This window comes from Equus caballus, chromosome 19, assembly GCF_041296265.1.
Source record: "Equus caballus isolate H_3958 breed thoroughbred chromosome 19, TB-T2T, whole genome shotgun sequence".
Classification (NCBI taxonomy): domain Eukaryota; kingdom Metazoa; phylum Chordata; class Mammalia; order Perissodactyla; family Equidae; genus Equus; species Equus caballus.
The window spans coordinates 22,853,707-22,873,116 of NC_091702.1; the positions used below are offsets into that span (position 1 = coordinate 22,853,707).

General features: G+C 42.9%; 2 protein-coding genes across 28 annotated transcripts in view; one reads left to right on the forward strand and one right to left on the reverse strand.

The window, feature by feature from the left end:
• Positions 1 to 13,379, reverse strand: part of NCEH1 (neutral cholesterol ester hydrolase 1) — a 55,569-nt gene extending 42,190 nt beyond the window's left edge. The window contains exon 1 of the mRNA XM_001495343.4: positions 13,008 to 13,379. Within this exon, the coding sequence (XP_001495393.1) occupies positions 13,008 to 13,238 (231 nt within the window). The 5' untranslated portion in view covers positions 13,239 to 13,379. The remainder of the gene's footprint in view (positions 1 to 13,007) is intronic.
• Positions 13,274 to 19,410, forward strand: part of ECT2 (epithelial cell transforming 2) — a 108,169-nt gene continuing 102,032 nt past the window's right edge. For 12 of the 27 annotated variants that reach the window (XR_011429027.1, XR_011429026.1, XR_011429034.1 and 9 more), the window contains exons 1-3: positions 13,274 to 13,407; positions 14,058 to 14,161; positions 16,133 to 16,235. The gene's annotated coding sequence lies outside the window, so the exon portion shown is untranslated. Of the gene's footprint in view, positions 13,623 to 14,057; positions 14,162 to 16,132; positions 16,236 to 19,410 lie in introns of those variants that run through there. The other 15 variants (XR_011429023.1, XR_011429025.1, XR_011429024.1 and 12 more) reach the window with 7 other exon arrangements.

Below are 19,410 nucleotides of genomic sequence, written 5' to 3' on the forward strand. Positions count from 1 at the left end.
TCTACAAGGGAGCAAGTTTAATATTCATCTGTTTTAATATTCACCTCATTCTGAAGCAGACAGGAAAAGCTACTTACCCGGTAAGAGTCTAAATTTTAAAATGTGTTTTCACAGAGATGAACCTACCAACACTAATTTACAGTTAAGTATTTGGGGGATGGGGAGTTTCTTTACTTTTTATTTCCCCTTGTTTTTAATTAAAAAAAAATATATATATATATATTTAAAGATTTTATTTTTCCTTTTTCTCCCCAAAGCCCCCCAGCACACAGTTGTATAGTTTTAGTTGTGGGTCCTTCCAGCTGTGGTATGTAGGATGCCACCTCAGCATGACCTGATGAGCCATGCCATGTCTGCGCCCAGGATCGGAACCGGCGGAACCCTGGGCCGCCAAAGTGGGAGTGTGCAAACTTAACCACTCGGCCATGGGGCCTGCCCGCTATATATTTATTTTTTAAAATGTACTACATTGTTATATATATAAAACTATTATATATATTTATATAAAACTATTTAGTACATCAGTAATATCCATCAGTAACCTCCATGTCAGGTTTAATCAGAAGCTATAAAGTTTATTTTGGCTATTTCCAGACAGAAATGATAGCTCAATATCAACACTGCCGAAGTCAAAACAGTTTTGGCAGACATTCTTGAAACGGTTCCAACAAACAGGCTACAGGTTGAGAGGCTGAAATGTAAAAGCCACAGTTACCTGGGCTGTTACATTTGTAACACCAGGATACAGAGCTGATGGCCTGATTCCATCCTCATGTGCCTCAATCTCTCAGGAGAATTCAACACACATGACCACTCCCGCTTGGTGGTTCCTTGGTTTCTTTCACACTATTTCCCCAGGTTTCCTCTCTGTTCCCTGACTGCTCTGTCTCCTTTGTTGGCTCCAACCTCTTCTCTGAAACTCTAAAACTACTCTCTTTCATTCAACATTGTTTCCTTAGGGGATTTCATGGCTTTACGGGATTTCAATTACCACTGACCTGCCAACAAATTTCCCCATATTTCCTACATTTTCCTCTGTATAATCACTTGTCACATATTTTTGGCACCAGATCGTAGGTAGAGGAAGGCCAAGTGCTGTTTGTTTTGTGAATTGCTATAACCCCAGTGCCCGGCACATAATGATTGTTCAGTTAACGAACCACAGAGGTCAAGGTGAATTTCTTCTATTATGGTGGTCAATTGAAACCTTTAATAACTTTAGGAGTCAAAGTCATCTTTTCCATAGTTGTGGGACAGACCTCTGGACCCAAGAGATGGCAATAATTTGAGCAAATCCAAAGCCCTTTGTTGAGGAAAAATCAACCCGGCTTGCAAGTACTTCACTACCTTCACATAGTGGCAAGGTGGTCACATCGGGACCGAATTCAAGTAAAGCACTTTAATTTATATGACAAAATGTCATATCACCAGCTGTACCTTAGGAACCTAAAGTCTAAGGAACTCTTTTCAGGTGACACAGAATATTCTAAAATGAATTGATACCTTGGCAAAGCCCAGTGAAGATCTTTGATCTAAGACAGTAATAGTCTAAGAGACAGACAATATCTCCAGCTTTTAGAGCACTAACTCCAAAGCCAGAATGCCTGAATTAGAATTCTAGCTCCGGCTGTGTAACTTGGGCAAGTTACTTAACCCCTCTGTGCCTCATTCCCTTCATTTACAATACAGGAATAAAAATAGTACTACGTCACAGGGTTGTTATAAAGATTGAGGTGCTATCCATGTAAAATGGTTAGAACAGGATGAGTTAGTGACGCTGCTGCTGCTGATTCATACATGCAGTTAGAACATGAGCCAACTGAGCCGGTAGACTCTGAAACTTTAACCACAGGAAGAAGTTTTTAGTTCTTGCTATATACCAAGCACTGTGCCAAGAATCTTATATACACAATCACATTTAATCCATCTGGCAAGCCTTGAGGGAGGCGCTACAAGTGTCATTACCCCACTTTTACAGGTAAAGAAACTAAAGTTTAGAGAGTTTAAGAAACTTGCCCAACTAGTTTCACAACTAGCAAGGGCTACGCCAGGATTTAAACCCAGTAGCAGTAGCCAACAGCAGTCCAGATTAAGATCTACACCTGTATAGAATCCACAAACCTGAGATCAGTAGCAGATTGACAAGAATAAGAGTGAAAATAAAAGAATAAAAAATGGCATATTACTATTGGAGTGTACTGGAGACAACTGCTAAAAATCAGATCTGGACTAAATACATTTCTTATGTGCCAGGGACTGCTCCAAGTGCTTTACATATTAATGTGTGATGATGATGACCAACAATAACACTTTATATACATTATCTCATGCCATCTTCACGATAATTTTATGGGCCAAGTAATGTGGCCATTTACTAGATCAGGAAAGAAACTCACAGGTTAAATACACTCTTCAAGGTCACACAGCTAATGCTCAGAGCCTGGATTTGAACACAGGTCTCCCCGATCCCCAACTCCATGCTCTTAAACACTATGAAAACGGTCCCCCAAACTTGGTAAATATCCCAACAGTATCATGAGTTTTTTTGTAAAATAAGGATCTATAGTCAACTAAATTTGGGACTCACAGTGTATTCTCTAAGATTCAATATACACATTAGTAAGGTAGGAATTCTGAAATATTTTACAGTTAAAAAAGAAACCCTGGTGAACTCTGTTAACTCAGCATTTCCCAGTCTTATTTAACCATGGAACCTTCTTCAATGTGTAATATGTATTAAAATCCTCCAGGACTAAAATTTGTAAATACATAATACATTCCTTCCCTGTGTGACACTTTCTTAATGTGGATCACACAGCTAGTACAAAAGATGTCAGAGTGGAGGGGGTGGCGGGAAGGGGAGGAGAGGAGACTGAACAATCATAATAGGAAGCTGTAGAATAAAGTTGAAAGGGCTGTGGAGACCAGCAGACCTGGCTCACAGCCAGCCTCCCCAGGCAGTCATGTGTCTGCAAACCAGTTACTTAACCTTGCTGAGCTTCTATTTCCTTTCTCATAAAAATGAGGACTTGAACTACTATTTCACAAGTTAGTTGTGTTTATCATTCAGTAAATGGATCCATTATCCCGATATCTGCCAGCAATCTTATTCCACTAAAAGCAGATCAGCTTCTAAGAGCAAAAGAATTGACTTGCCTTGCTAAGAAAGTCAAGCAAGCAGGGATTATTGCTGCTCTGGACTTGCTTCTCACTAACAAGGAGGAACTGTGCCATGAAATGGAAGTGACTGAAACGCTGGGACAGCGTGACCGTGTCTTAGAACTGATGCAGAAACTAGGAGCAGTGAGATAAACATCTTGCACTTTAGGAAAATAGACTTCAGAACCATCAGATAAAAGGCACTTTGAGTCTCAGGGCATATCATGGGACAGGTAGCACAGAAGAACGTCAGTCAAATTAATTTCTCATGGGGCATTCATCAATTAACCATTCAGGAGGAAAAGGGAAAGGCAGAATGGTAGCAAATGAATGTGAATTCGCCAGCCATCTTTTAAGGAGGCTGCCTGTAACTATAATTAACATTTAGCTAGAAATAGGCACAAAATTCATTACAAATTCAAAAACAAACATAAATCTGCAAAAATACTATGAGGAAGTTAGAAACCCAGAAAATAGCAAGGCTTGCAAAAAAAAAAAAAGTTGCAAAGGACAACAAAAAGCCGTTTTTGGGTAAATTCAGAGTCAGAAGCACCTGGGAGCACTAGGTCTGCCCCTTGGGGAAAATGGAGCAACACAGAAGACCGAAGAAAGCGGAACCATGAATTCCTATTTTCTCTACCGTGAATGAGCTTCAAACAAACAAACAAAAAGCCTAAAACATTAAGAGAGAATTTATGCCTATGATAGGCAAGAAAACTTATGATTTGGGGGGGGGGAAGCTTGTACATAAATATCAACATAAGGAAAGAAATATAAGGGCCATAAAAGAAAAACAAAATGCTAGCAGAGTGTAAAGGCTGACTGGGGAAAGAGGGGAAGTATCCACAAGAGACGATTTATTTTTTTTGAGGAAGATTAGCCCTGAGCTAACATCTGCTGCCAATCCTCCTCTTTTTGCTGAGGAAGACTGGCCTTGAGCTGACATCCATGCCCATCTTCCTCTACTTTATATGTGGGATGCCTACCAGAGCGTGGCTTGCCAAGCGGTGCCATGTCCACACCCAGGATCTGAACCTGTAAACCCTGGGCCGCTGAAGCGGAACGTGCAAACTTTGCTGCGCCCCCGGGCCGGCCTTTAGAGATGATTTTTGAGTAGGTGTTGAAAGATGTGTGGGATGTGGCCAAAGTGAGGGGGTGGGAGGGCATGTGATGCAAGGGTGACAACAGGAGGAAAGGTGTCAGATACGAGTGTGTCGACTGTCCTGGGAACACTGTGAGGCTAGATTCAGCAGAGCGGTACCAGGCTGTGGCAGGCCCTAAGCACCAGCTAAGGAACTTAGTATTTTTATTCTGCCACTATCCTGGGGGACGGGCAGCCAGGGAGTGAGGGGTAGGGGGTGGGTTCCAGGAAGGTTCACAGTCAGATTTGAGCAGAACAGGGAGCACAGGCATCATCCTACTACTTTGACTGGGTTACGCTGGTCAGTGCAAGTCAAAGAAACGTAGGTGAGCATCTATCCAGATTTGTCTGGGAATAATTCTGGTTTAAAATGGTTGTCCTGGCAAGATTATTAATAGCAGCCTTTATCACTCTCAAAAAATGCCCTGGTTGGATAATAAATTATATGGCTACCTAGGTATATGCAACTTGGGGACTGTGTTTAATAGCAGTAATAATAAACATGTATTTAAATAGTTACAAACTTTAGAGAGGAGAGCTTCCCAGCAGGTATGCCACAAATAGGTTACAGGTGGGCCACAAGATATTGATGGTTAGGTGTTTTATAGTGGTAAAAACTTAAAACCATTTTTTATAACTATTGAAAAAATTTATCAGAGTTGGCATTCTATTTGAGAACCACTTGTATAGTTCTCCTTATAAATCTTGTGAATTCCGTCATTCAAGCTCACGCAGATTCCCCCCACATTTGTTCCAGGCTCCCCTGGCATCTTCACGGATGTAATCAAGTCTCTGGCAGGAAAAAAGATTGGGAAACACTAGAGGAGATTAATTTAACTGTTAGAGATCAAAAAAAGTCAGGACACCGTGTACAAGTTATCATGAGCATTCCCATACGCGTGGTCACCGCTATGAGGGGCCTGTCAGAGAGACAGCACCAGGGAGAAAAAGGACCAAATCCATCATGGAGGACTTTGTTTTCAGGTCAGCCTGGCCCAGCAGAGAGAATGAAACTAGGAGTCCCAGAATTCTGATTCCAGTCGCTATTCTGCCAGTATAACTAATCATGAGACCTTGGGGATGTCATTGACCCTTTCTGGACTTCCATTTCCTCACTTGACAAATGGAAATAACTAATGCTCGCCAGTTATTTATTGTAAAAATAAAATGAGATGACAGCAGTGAAACCCTCTGTAAAACCTAGAGTGCTACATAAAGGTAAGGTATAATAAAAAATGATGTTCTTTAGGGTCTCATTGCTATTAGGGTTAGCCTCCTCTTCCTCTCACCGCTGGTGTCCCCCTGGCGTGTCCTTGGCAGGATCTCCCAATCTTACTCTCAGTCCATACCCATTCACCCCCAGTACTTCCACCACCCCCCGTTCACTGACCACTCCCAATTCCGTATGTCCAACCCCGCTCGCTCACTCTCCTGAGCTCTGGTCTTGTGTATGCAGGCTATTTATGAACAGCTATCCTTGGACCGGTCCCATGGACACTGCAGAACAAGGTCCAAAAATCTATTGGATCTTCACTCTTAGATCTGCTCTTTTTCCTAAATCAGAGTCATCATCGCCATTCACCCAGTTACTCCGGAGTCTGTCCCAGGAGTCATCTCTGACTTCTTTCCCTCCTTCACTCCATACTCTCTCTCCGTCAGCAACTCTGGTGAGCTTCACTCCAAACCTGTCCTACTTTATTAGCTCATGCCCCCACCTCTCACCTGGATTCCTTCCTAAGTAGTCTCTCACCTTCACTTGCTTTCTTAAACTCTAGTCTCTACACTGAGAAAGACTGTTCTGAAACACAGATTTGATCACGTGATTTCCCTACTAAAAATCTTTCAGTGGCTCCTTTCTTGGCCCACAAAGCCCTTTATTATCTGGCCTGTGCTTCCTTCCTGCCTCATCTCCCGACTTTTGAGCTTTATGCTCCAGCCAGTCAAATCCACTTTTAGTTCTTTAGCTGTATCATCCTCTCCCATTGGAATGTCCCTTCTGGTTGGAATGCCCTCCTCACCCTCTGTTCTCCCCTCTCTTCTCTTCCCCCACCTCCTTCACTCCACTAGCTCCTATGGAAATACAGTCTAGTACAATGAATGAGTAAGCTCCTGAGCTCGGAGTAAGACAGGCTGGAACAGAATCATGATTCCACCTCTTATAACCTGTGTCATCCTGAGCAAGTTACTTTTCTTTGCATTTCAGTTTCCTCCTTTGTAAGATAAGAAAAATAAGAACACTCGCCTCATCGAATTATAGCATGGACTAAATGAATTACATGCAAAGCACATAGCACAGAATCTGGCGCAAAGTAAATACTCACCACGTGCTTAAAAGATGTCAGTTATTTTTACGGTAAACACTCAACCTGGATAACTCAGATTAGATGGCAATGTGAAAGCGAAACAGTTCCCCATGCCCAGGTCTACATTAGACACCCTTTTTAAGGCTTTTGTGGCAACCCATAAATGCCTCTATCATGACTCTCCTTCTGTCACTCAAGCGCACACTCTGTAACTATCAATAGGTTTATCTGCCCTCCACTCGACTGTAAACTCCTCAAGATTAGATATGTGCCTTTTTCATTTTTGTTTTGCCAGTTCCTAGCATTGCTGTTCAGTTAATATTTAATGAATGAGTGATGGCTTCCAAATGGTAGGATTTTAATTTTATTTTGGAAACACAAAGATAGACTGTTAAAATTTCATAATGTGACACATATTAGGGAATATAGCTAGGTTTGCCACTGGGAAATTCAATTACATTTCTTAATTCTTTATAAACATAAAATGAAGGCGAAAACAAGTGGTAGACAGTTCTCACATAGTTTTATGTGGCAGTAAAATCAAACATATACTCATGATTTTAAAAGAAGTACTTTTGCGTTAATAGCATGTTTGAGACTGATTATTGCACTTTCACACCTCACAGAAATGTCTTCAGATCAAGCTAAAGCCATATGTTAGAAATACGATGTCCCATTAAAATACAGTAATAATGATGGTATTTCTGAGCTCAGGGCTATATTTGTAGAGTTCTAGGAAAAATTAAAAGGAAAACTATAAATCAGGCATTGTCTAACACACCTGGCAGCAAATCAATCTGACCTTAGTCTTCAAATGCATCCACCAGGAGGTGCTATCTACCGAGATCAGCTCAGATTGCTCACCTGTCAGACTGATCCTGATTAAATACTTCCCTAGAAGCTTTTATTTTTCTTGGTGAGAAAGGTTGGTCCTGAGCTAACAATCAGTGCCAATCTTCCTCTTTATGTTTGAGGAAGATTGTCCCTGAGCTAACAGCTGTGCCCGTCTTCCTCTATTTTGTACGTGGGACGCAGCCACAGCATGGCTTGATGAGCAGTGTGTAGGTCCACGCCCAGGATCTGAACTTGAGAACCCTAGGCCACCAAAGCAGAGGGCACGAACTTAACCACTACACCACTGGGCCGGCCCTCTGATGTTATTCTTAACGCCCGTCTGCCGCCAGGTGTTTAAAGAAAATCTCATCAAATAAGCTAAAAATTATTGTAGTTGGTGAAATCTTTCACTTACATGAAGAAATATGTATCATGACAGGTCTGAAAAGAGGTAGACAAAACTTTTATTATTTACTAATGCTTTCAAGTTAAATTTACCTGACATTAGTAAACATTCCAGTTCATGAAGGGTTATGAAAAAGGTTAGCAAATTGAAGCTCTGGATAGCATCCAGCTGAGCTGTCAATTAAATCACTCCCATACAGCCCAAAGGCACAGCATGCACAGAAAATTCTGGTGAGATTACTTTAGATTTGACCAGGTTTGGGGACATTTTACAGGACGAAAAACCAGGCTCAACTGGTCTGAAAGCACGGTCATCCATAAGAAATGGGAGAACACTCAGCAGAAATACCAGTTTCAACAACCTCTCTTTCACATTACGTCATCAAAAAGATACATAGTATAAGAACTAGTAAATTAGGAGGTAATCAAGACAAGCCAAGCCAAGCTCTTGCTCTGAACTCCCTTCAGATACCCTTATAGCCATCAGTCACCATCTTCACCACCCCTGTAAACTGTCCATGACCTCTCTCTCCTATGAGCCTCTGTAACTGTATCTCTTCTGCAACACCTGACAGCTACCTTTTTAATAGCTGTATATTAACATGGCTTCTCCATTCTGCCAGGCTGTAGTGTCTTTTAGATCATTTTAGCATCTCCCTAAAACCTCACACAGTAGGCTTTCAATCTGTTTTACATCTCAGTGACTGAGCATGAAGCATCCACTTGTGACAGCTGTATCAGGGGATCCAGGATGCCTTTTTCAAAGAAATCTGCTTTTTTTCATAGAACAATTACTAAAATATTAACCACATTGATACGTGTATGCACATCAATTCCACTTTAGAAGTAGGAAATCTACGAAAACCTACTACGAAAAAGGGTTTTAAATAATTTCTTATGGTATGTTCATTGTAGAAAAACGAGAATATACAGGTTTGAACCTTGAAGATATAACCTTACAACCCAGAAAAAAATCACTGTATTTTAAATTATATCCTTCTGCTTTTTCTATATGTATATAAATAGAGATATACATAACTATATGTTTTGATATGGACATTTTAAATGGGATAATGGCATACACGCTGTTTTGTGGCATTTTCCCACTTAATGTACAGCACAAATCTTTTGTAGGCCATTCACTGTTACTTTACAACCTAAATTTTTTGACTGTATACTATTCCAAAATATGGGTTTACCATAATTTACTTAATTTCTTATTGTTCTTAAGTTTTCATTCTTTTATGTATTTATTTATTTATTGTTTTTTTAATTGCTTTTTCTCCCCAAATCCCCCCAGCACATAGATGTATATTTTAGTCTTGGGTTCTTCTAGTTGTGGCATGTGGAATGCCGCCTCAACATGGCCTGATGAGCGGTGCCATGTCCAAGCCCAGGATCTGAACCAGTGAAACTCTGGGCCGCTGAAGCAGAGCGCGCCAACTTAATCACTCCGCCACGGGGCCAGCCCTTCATTCTTTCAAATAATGCTGCAAAAAAAGAAAGATGAAAAAGGTTACTGAGGGGGCCACTCAGTGGCGTGGTGGTGAAGTTTGCACGCTCTGCTTCAGCGGCCTGGGGTTCACCAGTTTGAATCCTGGGTGTGGACCTACCCACTGCTATCAAGCCATGCTGTGGTGGCATCCCACATACAAAATAGAGGAAGATTGGTACAGATGTTAGCTTGGCGACAATCTTCCTCAAGCAAAAAGAGGAAGATTGGCAAGAGATGTTAGCTCAGGACCAATCTTCCTCACCAAAAAAAAAAAAAAAAAAAGGTTACTGAATGTTCTCCCATATTTCTCAAAAATAGTAGCGCTTTTGGACTAGTTGAACAAGGTTTCTGATCCTATAAAATGTTTCCATATTTATAGCTACAGCTTTGCCTATATCCATGATTACTTAAATTCATCCAGAGAAATTGCTGGTTCAAAGAATAAACATGCTTCTCTGGCTTCCAACAGATATTGCCGAACTCAGCAGTGCACAGTTCTCAGTATCTTCATGTGTACTGGGATTACCACTTTTTAAAATCTTTGCTTGCATAGCATTTTGAAGTCGGTATTCAGAAACTCCCCTAAAACTCCCTCCTTTTGTCCTTCTGGTTTCCAGCTGCCCAGTCTTCATCTAAACCTCTCTCCACTGCTCTTCCCAGACCCACTTTTGTTTGTGCTTTTCCCCTGCTCAAGTCTTATGATGGCTTTGCTCTAACACTGAAATTTGCCTAGCTAGTATTTTATCCCCTTAGACTCTTAGAGCCAAAGTATCAACCAACTAATCTGATAAACTAATCCAGGCTCATGTAAAGGGGCTCTCTCCCAGCAACATGTGTGCAATGTGACTCGAGCAGGGTAAGGAAAACATACTATCTCCATCTGGAATGCTTTTTATTTATCTCAAAGAACAGTGGTTCTCAAATTTTGCTGCACATTGAAATCACCTAGGGAGCTTTTAAACAACACCAATGCCTGGGACTCACCTTCTAGAGATTCTGAATAAAATTTTATATAGGGTGTGACTTGGGCATCAGGACTTATTAGAGCTCCCCAGGGGATTCTAATAGGGCATCTGTGTTTGAGATGACTAAGAGAAAGATCCCAAGTAGCTTCTTCTTAAGTAATAGTGGAAGGCCCCAAGGAAGAAAAGCACAATGAACATAATCCCAGTAATTTGACTTATCTGCAGAGGATAAAGGAGACAAGAAGGGGCAGTGAGGGGTGACGCATTTGCTAATGACAACAGAAGAAATGTAGCATTCATAGTTCTTGATGCTAGGCAGGTGCCTGCTGTGTTAGGAAGGAGGCCAAGCTTCAGGTCTGAAGCAGCTTCATTTGCTTTCGTAATTGAGCCAATCAACTTTCACTAAAATTAACCGGCATGCAATTAATTTCATGGGAGCTCTCCAGCTTTCAGTGAGATAAAATGCTTCCAGTTTACATTAGTTTTATTGTTTCAGCAAAGTTGGGGAATCCCACAGATTTTCCCCACAATCCATAGGGGACCTTTGGGACAACTTTTAGAAGAACACTACAAGTTCCAGACATTTAAATACATTATTAACCTCACAGCAACCTTACAAGGCAGCTATTTGCCCTATTTTCCATGGAAAACTGAGGATCAGAAAAGATTAGTAAATTGCCTGGCCTCACAGGCAGTAAGCGACCTGGCTGGGATGGGATGGGATGGGATTCAGGGAGGCACGACTCTAACAGTCACGCTCTTATTAACATACAACGCCTCAAGCCATGTTGCCTTTTCCCCAGGACAATTTGAAGCGACACTGGTAAATTGCCTTAAAGGGCAGAAGATGCTTCCACGTGGTCTGAATGATATTTCTGATGTTCCACAATTCAGAAGACAACTGATGAGAGCCACTTCTGTGCAAACCCACTCCCAGGCCACAGTGTCAGGTGACCGTGTTTTGTTACCCCATCCAACTCTGTGACTCGGCCTTACACACACTATTGTTCCCAACAACAGCCGAGGGCACATTCTGGAAAGGACCACGGGGACCAAAGTCCTCGCCTCCGGCGGCTGGCAGTCCAGCTGAGGATGAAAAGCTTTTCTCCAAACCTGGCTTTTCCCAAATTACTTATGGTGGAGAAGACCTCCTTGGTGACCTGAAAACTAAGAAGAATTTCTGTGGCCAATATAGCAGTTTGATTCTTTTTTGCCCTGTTCTTCTTATTCTTATTAGCCATTATTTACTGTAGAAGGCCACTTAGCCCACCCAGGTAAAGACAATGGTACCCCAGAATCTTTGAAGGATGTTACTCTCAAATTACATAATTTCTGGAGGAAGAGGGACTGCAGCCTTCCTACATGAAGCCTGCCTTTCTTGGAACCCATGCAAGAGAAGGGGCTGGTCATTCTTCCACCATGTCAACATCAGAGTAGGCAGGAGGGAGGTAAGTGGATCGATGGCTTCGTAGACCCTTCCTAAGGGACAACAGGCCACCTGGGTGGAGAACGTGACTGGATTCAAGACAAACAAATGCCTACTAGGAATGTGCTGCAAGCCCCTAGCCAAGGGGCTTTTTGATAGGACAGAGCCCCCAGAGACTATGTCATCCTACAGACACAATTAGAATGGACAGGAAAAGGAGCATCCATCCTCTAGGAAAATCAGGATTTTTTTTTGTCTCTCTTTCTCTAGACATTCCTGAAAAAAAAAAAAGGGGGTTTACAACGTTTAAAGCCCGTGGGTGGGGGACGGGAGGGGCTGGTTTTGCAGGAGGGTTCGGAGTTCAGATCCGGCAGGCTGCTCAGAAACACTGTTCAGTCTTAGGCTCAGCTTTGGCTGCAGATGGTAGTTTAGATTTTAGATTCTCTGAATGCCCTTTACAGGAGAACAAACCCCAGGCAGGGAAACAAAATACACACCCATGATACAGTAGAGAGAAATGTTACCCTGGCAGGGTAAGCCAGGGTACCCTGGCTCGGGCAGACGTTATCTCCTTCAAGGACAAAAAGTAAACGTTGCAGGCAAGCAGAAACCACAGGCACCAGGCAAACAGCCGCTGCCGTCCCGCCGCCTCTCCCGCAGCCAGCCCCAGCCTCCAGGCCTCCTTTCTCGGGCTGAGCTGACAAACGCCACGCATGAAATGCGAGAGCCGCGCGGCTCCTCCAGTGCTTAGAGCCCTGACTGCTGCCCCCGGGATGCAGGGCTCCAGTCTGGGGACGTCGGGAGCTGGCCCGTGCCCGCTTCTGCTCTTAAGGTGGCTGCGTTGCCCAGAATGAGAGCCTGATTTTCCCAGAGCCTTCCTAAAACATTTAACTCCCTCTCCGCCGGCCCCTGTAGGAGAACGAAAATGGGGGAGGGATGGTTTATAAAATGATGCAGTATTGATTTTTGACGTTGCAAACCAAGAAAGGGGGGGGGATATTTAGGACAGACGAAGGGTTAAACGGTTGCCAAATTCTATTAGAGAACTTCACCTTCTCCGTCACCAATGCAGGCAAGGAGAGATAGATCTGGCCCGCGGCTAGCAAGAAGGAGGCGAATACGACACGCTGAAAATGCCAGACCGAACTACCTTAAAAAGCGATAGCCTCATTGCATTAGAAAAACATGCATTCTCGTGGGACGTGGTCCGGAAATTTTGTTTCCCCCTTCAAATACTGCTTGAGAAGAGAAACAGAATCAGCGCTGGGCTGCGTCTCACCACTTGCTGTGCGGTCCGAAAAGTCGCGTCCAGCAACATCAGCTTCCAGGGATCGGACACTGAGCTGGGCAGGGGAATGTAGATGTAATAGGCGGCCAGCGCCACCAGGGCGGTGAGCAGGACACAGGACGACTTCATCCTCCCCGGGGTCGGCTCGCCCGCGGGTTGAGGGCGAAAGGACGATGCCACCCAAAGACCTCCGGCAAGTTTCTGCCAGGGCCGGCGGCTCATTCACCGGTGTCTTATATGCCCAGGAGCCAATCAGAGGCGGCGTCGGGAGGAAGTAGGGGCGCTGACGTGCCCCCTCGTCGGTGTTCCTGCGAAGTGCTGCAGACGCTTCAGGTTAGAGAAGGCCCTGAGACTGCGCTGCGCACCGCACAGCGGACTCTGCAGGACACAGGTGTGTATTGCACGCCTGTGACCGAGGGCTCCCTCCTGAAGAAGATCCTCAAATGGAAACCTGGAACCGTTTCAGTGTGATGAGTCTCTCTGTCCAAAGCAGGAGGCCATTCTGACGCAAAATGGAGATGCCGAGAAAAATAATAAAAATCCACTGTCTTCTGGAACCAGACTTGCTATGGAATGTAAATTCTAGCTAATATGTGGTGAAAGGAGGTGACTACAAATTCTTATAGCTCGAGCAATGATAAGCCAGTAGTACATCTAGCACCCAAGCCGTGGTTTCCACATCCCATTCTCCAGTAAAAGGAACCACAGCTCTTTGGGAAAAAGCCTGATTCCAGGGCTGGGGCAGGTAAAATACAGGATGAGCCTGTTGTGCTAGAAGATAGGGAAGTGATCAATAATGATGGGGACTGGTCAAGAGGACACAGGTGGCGGCTTGAAGGATCTCCTAATGGCTAAAGATTGGATGATTTTAGTATCAAAGTAAATAATAATGATGGATTATAAACCATTGAATAAAATAAAAATCCAGGAGCCTATACTAATATAAATCAATAAATAAATGGGAAAACACCACCTGAAAAAAATTCTTTCAGTGGGTCAATGGTAGCAGAAAGAGCATTGAATCCAGATTTCTTGTTAAAGGTTGGAGCAGCAGTGAGTACAGAATGGGAGAGAGAACTTCACCAGCAGAACCACAACCTGAAATCCAGAAAGAAAACATTTGGAAGAACTGTCTCAAGGAGATGGTAAGAGAACGACTCCAAACTTATTGATTGAGGCCTTAAGACACCTGGTACATATAATTTTGCACCTTAATATAGTAATTTCAATTTAATCTGACCCAAAGAAGTCAGATAATCATAAATTTCGGACTGATAATGAGATTATTAGGAGAAAATTTGTTTCGTTTTCAAAGTTGGAGGGAAGCATTTATATGAAAGGCACACTTTAATGGTGTTTCAAGCTTGCAAGTTTGAGGTTATTGTTTTACGTTTTGATTTTTTGTAGTTACTAATTAAGCATATAACTAAACAGATAGAGATGTATATGTTTGTGGGTCAACGTATGTGCGTAAAGTTAAAGACTAATCTTTTAGGTGATTAGCAATAATCCCAGAGATATAAACGGAGCTGGCTACTGGATTGCTTAACATAACTTGCTCTCAGGTAAACTGTAAAATAACTTAAAGTTTTACCTTGTGGACTTTAATATTTTCTTCCTGGACTTTGATTATATTTGTAAAATCATAGATCTTAGAGCTGATGACAAAACAAAGAAACAACAACAAAAACCCCCACAGCTGACTCGTCAGTCTGTCTTCAGCCACTAGTAACAAGCCCAGTTCTATAGATGAGCCTCTCGAGGCCCAGAGCAGCTTGTTTATAGTCCTCTAGTTCGTAAGTGATGGAACCAGTCTTTACTTCTCCTACCTCCCTCAAGCAGTGCACTGAGAGATAGAAACTAAGGATCAAAGAAACCACAATACTTCCTAGTGCTTCTTCTACAGATCTGAGAGTTTTTGAAAATGAGACCAATTTGAGATAAAAGCCTTCAGCACTTGTTTCCAAAACTTAATTCATTCAACAAATATACCTGGCCCCCACTAGGAAATAACGGAGTCGGGGCAAGGCAGTAAGGTCTCCACTCTTTTTGATGTACATGCTTGGTGGTGATGGTGGTGGTGGGGTGAGTGTAAGGAAGGTACAGAAGGGAGAGCCAAACAATAAATAAATGATAATAGCTAACATGCATGGAGTGCTTACTATAAGCCAGGCTCTGTGTTGAGCAGTTTAAATGTATTAACACACAACAATTCTATGAAGTAGGTACTGTCATTATTCGGAAAGCAGAGGCATTGAAAGGTGAAGTGCTTTGCACCAGGTCACCCAGCTGGTGAAAGGTGTGGCTGGGATTTGAGCCCACAGAGTCAGCTCTCGTGCTCACGTGCTTTACCACTCAACTCCGCTGCTAAGTGATTAGGGCTATGAAGAAAATAGAACAGGGTCGTGTGACACTGTGTGGCTGGTGGCTGCTTTCAACTGGGTGATGAAGAGGACCTCTTTAAGGAGAAACCATGTGAACGGAGATCTGAACGACCAAGGAGACAGCCGTGCAGGAATCTAGAGGCCAAGGAACAAGTGCAGAGGCAATAAGGGGCTAATGAGGTTGAGGAACAGAAAGAGTGCTAGTGAGGCAGGAATAGTGGGCTAGAGGTGGTGGTCCCGGCACAGTCAGGGAGGCAGCACAAGCGCAGGAAGGCAGATGGTTTAGGACTGTGTAGGCTATGATAAGGAGTTTGAATGAGGCTTTGCAGCCGGGTAGTAACAGGATCTGATCTGTATTTGAAAAGAAGCACTCTAGCTGTGTGCAGAGCGCAGGCCAGTCAGGGGGCTTTTACAGGAGCCCAGATGAGATACAGTGATGGCCAGGAGTGGCAGTGTAGCAGTGCGATGGAGACAAGAGGCAGATTTAGGATATATTTTAGAGATGGGGGATGGTACATACTCAGAGATTGTAATGGGTGAAAAAAGAGAACGATCAATAAAATGCTCTGCTTCTAAGGAAATAAAGTGTAATTTGAGTCAAGCAATTGACATTTCCACTTATATAGAACTATCTGAAATTAGTTTTTATTAAAACCTCCTAATTATGTGACATAGCAATATCATTGCTTAACAAAATGTTTATTTTTATTACTGGAAATAATTTATCCAAAGTGCCATCTACTATGCCATGTGAAGTGGGCTTTTTCATCCAAGGACAAGGAGGACTTTAGTTCAACAAATACTTACTGAGTCCTGCTCTCTGCAAGCCACTATGGTAAGTGCTGTCATGATGAAAATAGTCCCTTTCCCGCAAAAAGTGTCCACTCTGGTCAGAGAGAAAGTCAGATAAACAAATTTTTCCAAATATGTACAAAGTTCGGAGACGTGGTGCAAAGGAAGTCATGATTAGTTCTGTTCTGGAAGAGTGAGGAGTAAGAAGATCCACAAGAAAGGTGATGACTGAGCAGATTCTGCAGGTTGAAGAGGAGTGTGCAGGTGGACATTGCAGATGGGGTAAGGCTATCCCACGCAGAGAGAAGAACATATACAAAAGTCCTGAAGTGGGGGGTGAGCACAGAACCACAGGTAGTTTGATATTTCTGGAGCATCAAATGCAAGGAGGTGGAGAGTTTAACCTGAAGAGTTAGACAGAGGTCACATGATTCAGGGCCTTGGATGTTATGCCAAGGAGTTTGAACATTATCCTGTGGGCAATGGAGAGGCATTAATGGGTTTGCCATTAGATCTCGTGGCAAGGTGGATGGTATATTGGTAGGGGGAGAGCAGCGAAGTTGTTTGGGAGGGTGTTGCTTCTAAGGTGTCCAAGAAAGAGATGATATTCACTTAGACTTGTATCAAGTGATGGTAATAGAGTTGAAGAGTCAAAGATGTCTAAGAGTAGAATCAATCAGTAGAATCAAAAGCACTTGGAGAGGGAGGGAAAAGGAGGAGTCAAGATGAATTCCCAGATTTCTTGTTGAAGCAACTGGATAAAGAAGGGTGGAAAAGTAAAAGATTTGAGGGACAATGACAAATTGAGCCTGGAGTATTTAGGTTTGAGGTATTTATGGAAAATCCAAGTAGAGATCTTGAGTAGACTCACAGGCATACAAGTCAGGGCTCACAGGAGAGGTCCAAGCTGGGGATGTAAGTATGGGAATCTTACTGTAACTGAAGCTGTGACAGTGGGTGAGAGAGCAGCTGAGAATGAGAGGGTTTGGGGGAAGAAAAGCAGGCCTGAGGGCCTTGGCATTTACTGTTTAGGAGAAGGAGGGGGACACGTTGACAAAAGAGGTCTAGAAGAAGAGGCCAGAAGGTGGACTGTCTGATCTAGAGAAACTGAGTAGTGATGGATAGGAAAGTGAAAGAAAGCATTTAGAAGTTAAATTGGAATTTCCTAACTAGATTCTTGAAAGAGCAGGGAGAGGATGGAGACAATAATGACTTCAAAGTTTTTGGTTTGGGTAATGTCATCAACTAACATAAGAAATACTGGATGGAAAGCAGGTTGAGGGTAAGACGATGGGTTCGGTCCTGTGATTTACTCAGAATTATATTCAGCAACATTCTCAGCAACATGATATAAATGCAATGTTAAACATTTGATTAAGGTCAAAGTCGCTACATGATATGTTGAAGAAAACTGGTTTGTAAATCACTGTATTTATAACGTGTGCCTAATTTGCATAACACCCTCTACTGACTATGATTTGAAGTTCATCCTTGATGTTGCCAATTATGACAGCATTATACTCACTTAAGACAGAAAACCTTGGCTTGTCTTCAAAGAACAAAAGGAAGTTTTTCTTTTTCTTGCAACCATCCTAGTATATCATCATCCAAAAGATCCAGGAGTTTGATGGATCCAGCGTAGTCTAGCCTAAGGCAGCTCCAGGAACACGGCAGTGGTGCATCTGATTGAGAGCATCAGAGTGCCTCATCTTCCCATCATAAACCCACAACTCAGGGACCGCTCCTGTGCCTCATCTCCCACTTCCCTGAATCTTGCCCTCAGTAACTGTGTTAGTTTCCTGCTGCTATTGTAACAAAGTACCACAAACTGAGGAGCATAAAACAACAGAAATTATTCTCACAGTTCTAGAGACTAGAAGTCTGAAATCAAAGTGTCAGCAGGGCCATGCTCTCTCTGAAGGCTCTAGGAGAAAATCCTTCCTTGCCTCCTGCTAGCTTCTGTGGTTGCTGGCAATGCTTGGTCTTCTTTGGATTGTAGATGCATCCAATCTCTGCCTCTGTCTTCACATGGCTGTCTCCCCTGTGTATCCGTCTTCATCTCCCTTATCTTCTTCTTAGGACATGGGTCACATTGGATTAAGGGCCCATCCTATCTCATGGGCCTCATCTTAATTATGACCTCATCTTAATTAATTACATCTGCAATGACCCTGTTTCTAATGACCCTATTTCTAAATAAGGTCGTATTCTGGGGTACTGGGAAGGAAGTGGATTTGGGAAGGGTGTGTGGCACTGTTCAATCCAGTACAGCACCCAAGAGTTAAATGCGTAATGGAAGCACTTTAGCAGGGCATCCTGCCCCTTCGCCATGGTAGTCCCCAGGTCTCCGGAGATAGTTTGGGCAACTCTTGTACAGGTGACATTCCCTTTGCTCATCTTCTAAAGCTCAGGCTTTTGTTTTTGGAACGACACCTAATCTAATAACTAATTCTGACTAATGGGAAAAGGGGTGGGGTGAGGGTAGGGGATGTATGTGAGTTTTCCTGCACCTTGTAATTGACTAATAGCCTCTTGGAAGTAATACTTTCTTTGTTTTCTAACTCAAAAGACTGGCTGTACTGTTTGGGTTTCAGGCTGATAGGAAAAGAGTATATGTGAGGAGGATCATGGCCTGTGTTGGTGGCTATCTGCCTTGCAGAAATGTAAGCCTGATACTGCCCAAAGAATCTATCTCTCACACACACACACACACACACACACACACACACACACCCCTATCTTCTAAAATAAGGTAGAAATAAACAAATCAGAAGGTTTAAGGTCAGTAGAAAACATGTGAAACCATTTTTTTTTTAACCATCATCTGGTCAACTTTAGCTCAGGTTTCCCAAAGGAGAAAGGTGCTCTACAGTAAGACACAAGTCAGGGTCTTTGACCAAAGATATTTATTGCTTAAAGTCAGGCACATTCTAGCTTTTAAAACATCCTGTGCTCTCCAAGGAACTGATTGTTATTTTGGTGTGCTTGATGGATCTACCCACCAGAAAAGGTGTGGCCTGTGAAGACAACTGGGCATAGTTGTTGGTCTCGGGGTGTGTCTGATGGAAAGTGGTGAATTGGCATTCAGGATTCCAGCCAGTCACCTGTGAATGTGAATATTATCTTCAAATAAATTCCAAGCTCCTTTCCAAGCCTAGCAACCTTGGCTGCTCAGCCTCTGCCTACCTCCGTAACTCACCTACTGTCTCCACAACCTG